Source organism: Gastrolobium bilobum, unplaced genomic scaffold (assembly GCF_033153095.1).
Source record: "Gastrolobium bilobum isolate Gb01-03AN ecotype WA unplaced genomic scaffold, APGP_CSIRO_Gbil_v1 utg5280, whole genome shotgun sequence".
Taxonomy (NCBI): domain Eukaryota; kingdom Viridiplantae; phylum Streptophyta; class Magnoliopsida; order Fabales; family Fabaceae; genus Gastrolobium; species Gastrolobium bilobum.
Window position 1 is genome coordinate 38,875 of NW_026895286.1, and position 4,862 is coordinate 43,736.

The following is a 4,862-nucleotide window of genomic DNA, read 5'->3' on the forward strand; positions in this document are numbered from 1 at the left end:
TGAATGATTGTTGTGCTAAGAAAGTGGTGATGTCTCCGAGTGATTCCATAGCCAGTTCCTCGCCTTATATTTCTGTGCTGCAGGCTATGAGAGCCTTGAGAGCAGGGGCATATGGTTATGTCATGTTGGAAGGTTTGGTGAGTGGGACACAGGAGGATATTACCGACATTCTTGTGGTGAGGGAATTCCTCGAGGTGTTTCCCGAGGAGATTCCTGAGTTTCCGCCACAGAGGGAGACAGAGTTCTCCATTGACCTATTTCCTGGTGGGGGGCCTATCCAGCTATTAGGAGAGTGGTTAATAACCTTACAGATTCACCGATGTGCCATAGATGCCACCTACATGAAGAAACTACAATCCACCTGCTGCGAGATTGTGACTGGAGTGCATCTGTTTGGTCCAGCTTGGGGCATAACAGGTTACAATACTCCTTTTTCAATCAACCTATCCAGCTTTGGTTGGATAAGAACATCACCATTCCTGTCAAGTCTCACAAAGATCACATTTGGCATCTCATTTTTGGAGTTGCTTGCTGGCACATTTGGAAGGCAAGGAATACCTTAATTTTTTAGGACAATCTCACTCAACTGGGAGAAACTACCTCTGCCATCAAGAACCATGTCTCTCATATCTTAAATGCCCAAAATCTTCTCTGGTCAAATGGCCTTACTCATCCTCAGAGGACGGTGCAACACATCTGCTGGAAACACCCGAATCATGGCTGCACTAAAGTAAATGTTGATGGCTCCTGTGTCCAGCCAGGGAAGAACTCGACTTTTGGTGGAGTCATCAGGGACGAAGCGGGGAAGTGGGTTCTGGGATCCTGTGGCAAGCTGGGTCATGGCACCTCCTTAACTGTAGAACTTAGAGGTTTCTTGGAAGGCATTGAACAAGCTAAAAGAGCAGGTCTTCACAACGTCTGCATAGAGGGAGACTCCTTGGTGGCTGTCAATCTTATCAATAAAGGGTGCCACGAGAACCATCCTCTTCATTCCATCGTCAACAGGATTCGAAATCAGCTGCATGAAGATTGGAACATCATCATCTCTCACACATATATAGAGGGTAATATCATAGCTGACTAGCATGTTAGCCTCATTTGCTCATCAGTTCCATGATTGGGACACTCATATTTTTGTTCACCCCTCGTTAGGGTGCCGCTCTCTGTTAGCTAGAGATTCTATAGGCATTACTAGCCTCCGTTTATGTAATATGTAGTTTTACTTTTCCTCTCTATTCAAAAAAAGAATAGTGAATGAAATATTTAAAGAAAAAACAAATGTAAAAACGGACATGTCATATCATAGGATACCAATAAGATACCAATAAGTGGATGTTTGACATTGAGCCCTTATTGGTTTTAAAAATATATTTGGTTGAGTTATATATTTTTTAAAACAAATAATGAAGCGAGCAAATTTTATAAGATGTTTGAAAGAAAGATATATACTACCAAGCACGTGGATAAACTCATAAGAAATTATTCATATAGAGTTTTGCTGCCTACGTAAATTGATGAATAATATAAAAAAAGTATAAAAGATATATAATATTCATAATTAAAGATTTTTATAAGTTCCTGTTTCCAAAACAATTCTCATTAATTGTATGATAAAAAATAAAAAATAATATTCAAATTTAAAAAATTTGTCTAAACTTGGAGGGCACCTCTCGTTCCTCCTGGCTCCACTACTGGGCTAATAAACAAATATTTTCTAGAAAATTCTTATGGTTATATATATGAATCAACCGGGCTCTTGGTAGCATACATCTAACATCAAGAACAAAACCATGGGAACACAAAACCAGTCTCAGCTACCACTTATAGACTTCACTAGCGAAAATCTGAAGCCTGGTACTGATACTTGGGTTTCATCTTGTCAATTAGTGCGTAGTGCACTTGAAGATCATGGGTGTTTCCTAGCATTCTATGATAAGGTTGATTCAGAGATTTACAACTCTGTTTATTCAGCAATGGAAAAATTATTTGACCTCTCAACTGAAACAAAAGGGAAGAAGACCACCGAAAAGCCAATATTTAGTTACGCTCCGCCACGATCTGAGGTTCCTTTATATGAATCTGTGGGTATCATGAATCCACTGAACATAGAGGATTGTCAGAAATTCACTTACATTATGTGGCCAGAAGGAAATGATCATTTCTGGTAATTAACTATACCAAATCCTGAATACTAATCACTGAGAAAATAGAACGAGCCTAGAGGAGTGATAAAAGTACTCTTATGTGACTGAAAGGTCACCGATTCGAATCTAGAAAACAGTCTTTTTACAAATATGCAAAGTAAGACTATATATAAAAATTGCCCTCACCTCACCCGTACTTGCCGGGGTTTAGTGGAAAGTGATTTTTGTTCTTATTATATATATGCAGGATCATTTTATACCGATGTAAGTTTTATTATCAATCTTGGCCATTAATTTTTTTTATATTTAAATGACTCTAATTTATTAGATACGTAATCTATTATATGCAAATAAATAAATAGATAAGAATTGATGTAAGAATTCTTATAACATGCCCCTATGTATATTGACCGTGTATACCTATGATTTTTCTTATGTGAATAGTGAAAGTGTCAATTCCTATGCAAAGCAACTAGTAGAATTGGACCATATTGCGAAGAGAATGCTATTTGAGAGCTATGGACTGGAGAGGAAGAAATTTGAGTCTTCACTTGAATCAGCTGATTATGTGCTCAGAGGGTACAAATACAAAATACCCCAAGTGGGTGAAAGTAACTTAGGGGTGATTCCTCATTCGGATAAAACCTTCTTTACTATATTGAATCAGAAGGTTGAAGGCTTGGAAGCCAAATTGAAGGATGGGGAATGGTTTGAGGTGGGTGTTTCACCCTCCTTGTATTTGGTTATGGCTGGTGATGCAATGAAGGTGAGTAACATTTGTTCTATCTTATGGTAAAAGGAAAATTAAAATTGACCTCTTACGATAGTATTAATTACACTGACACTTTCTTGTTTGAAAAATTATACCAGCCTCTCACTCTCTTGTTTATAAGTTATCCGGACTTTTGTGTATGCTCTATAATTACATAGGAGAAAGAAGGATATGCGTAATTTTTAAAAATCAAGAGTGTCGAATTGTATGACTAATACACAAAATAAGAAAGTCAATTTTAATTTTGTGAAACTAGAAAAGTCTTAGTGTAATTTGTATTAACATCTAGGAGAAATTTAATTATTACAATTGTGAAATATGTCAAAAAATCCATTTCATGTCTCATAACAGATCCCTAGTGTCTCAGAAACTAAAATTATGTGAAACCTGGCATATAAATTTTTATTTAAACCAAAATATAGACAGCAGACAGTTTTGTAATATAAGGATTAAAGCATTCTACTTCTACACGGATGTAAGTGTTCCACACAATCTCAGTTATTGATCCCACTTATATTTATCTATCCTAATATAATAGTCAAATGAGTTTTTAGATATGCAATGAGACTCAATAGCTAAGATTGAGTTTGTGTAGGTTGATTTTCGTTCAAAAAATTACCGTCTTTAGATGTAAGTAACTCAACGGCTAAAATTGAGTACTAGACTTTTTAGACTTATACCAATGTAAGTTGATCGTGATTTTGTATGTAAAAGCAAAACTTCAAACTTCATGATACAGGTTTGGAGTAATGACAGGATACCCGCTTGTGAACACAGAGTCTTCATAAATTCGAAGATAGAGAGATACTCAATGGGACTACTTTCATATGCTGGCAAGATAATGGAACCACCGGAGGAGCTAGTTGATGAGGAGCACCCTCTACGTTATAAACCATTTGACCATTATGGATACCTCCATTTCTTTATCACCGAAGAAGCCATAAAATCTGCTTCTCCGATCAAAGCATATTGTGGTATTTGAGACATACATATTGTGATGTTAATTCAGTTATTATCTTGTTCCTATGATAAGTATGGCAGAAGTTGTAAGTTTGATTTGGTGATTGTCCTATCTAGTGCTATGTTTGTGTAATCAATCTTATCAGCGTCTTGGTGGATGAATGTTACAGAGTTTGAATGAAATAGGCATAAGATGTTGATGAAACGTAAGAAATAAATTGAGTAGAAAACAGAGATGTATCTATTTTCTTAATAATTAATAATACATGCGGTTTGTTGTACTACTGTCCTATTAATTTTACTGGTTGGCCCCGCACTTGCGAAAAATGATTTTTTTCTTTTTTAAATATATCCACCAGTTCATTGATTACTTGACTAATCCGATTCAAGTATTGATGGATCTATTATAAAAGACGGCTTTCTCAAGATCATTTTCTCCCTTCCCAAGGGGATCCAACTCCTTATCACTTGAACCATTAATTATTGCTAGGAAGAAATTTTCGGGTTATGAAGATTTTGTGCCCATAGATTAATTCCAGGATCTGATTGGAACTTTCATGTGATTAAATTGGAGATATCCATGACTTGCTAATTATCTGAGTTGATGAGTAGTGAACTTTGTCAAAAATGACAAGCTTCATTTCTTGTTACAAAGCTTACAAGCAAGCGAATGGCAAAGAAAGCGCCAATTCTTATGTTGAATTAACTTTGGAATTCCATGTTAATTCTTATGCTTAGGATGCATTTTTGTAATCTTGACTATGGCTTATTCTATACTTACGTTCTAAAATGGAGAGACTTGAGTATATGGAAATTAAAAGAGGGCAAATCTTTAACTCAAAATACATTTTCTCTCAAACCCTGGGCAGATCTCCCAAATCACTAAAATTATTTCCATCAAGTGGACAAAATTACTAACATTACAAATCAATAATAAGAATGCCACGAAATTCAATTTCTAGTTATGACTGGCACACAAATTATTA

General features: G+C 35.9%; 1 protein-coding gene across 1 annotated transcript; it reads left to right on the forward strand.

Moving 5' to 3' along the window:
• Nucleotides 1-1,790: 1,790 nt before the first annotated feature.
• LOC133304215 (2-oxoglutarate-dependent dioxygenase AOP3-like) lies at nt 1,791-3,898 on the forward strand. The gene is made up of 3 exons (XM_061504225.1): nt 1,791-2,164; nt 2,589-2,910; nt 3,656-3,898. Exons 1-3 carry the CDS (start codon nt 1,791-1,793, stop codon nt 3,896-3,898), a joined length of 939 nt encoding a protein of 312 aa, XP_061360209.1.
• The last annotated feature ends 964 nt before the right edge of the window (nt 3,899-4,862 follow it).

Coding starts and splice junctions, on each gene's coding strand:
- LOC133304215 (XM_061504225.1), top strand. CDS start 1,791: ATGGGAACACAAAACCAGTCTCAGCTACCACTTATAGACTTCACTAGC. Junction 2,165..2,588: donor GAAGGAAATGATCATTTCTG/GTAATTAACTAT, acceptor TTATGTGAATAG/TGAAAGTGTCAATTCCTATG. Junction 2,911..3,655: donor TGGCTGGTGATGCAATGAAG/GTGAGTAACATT, acceptor TTCATGATACAG/GTTTGGAGTAATGACAGGAT.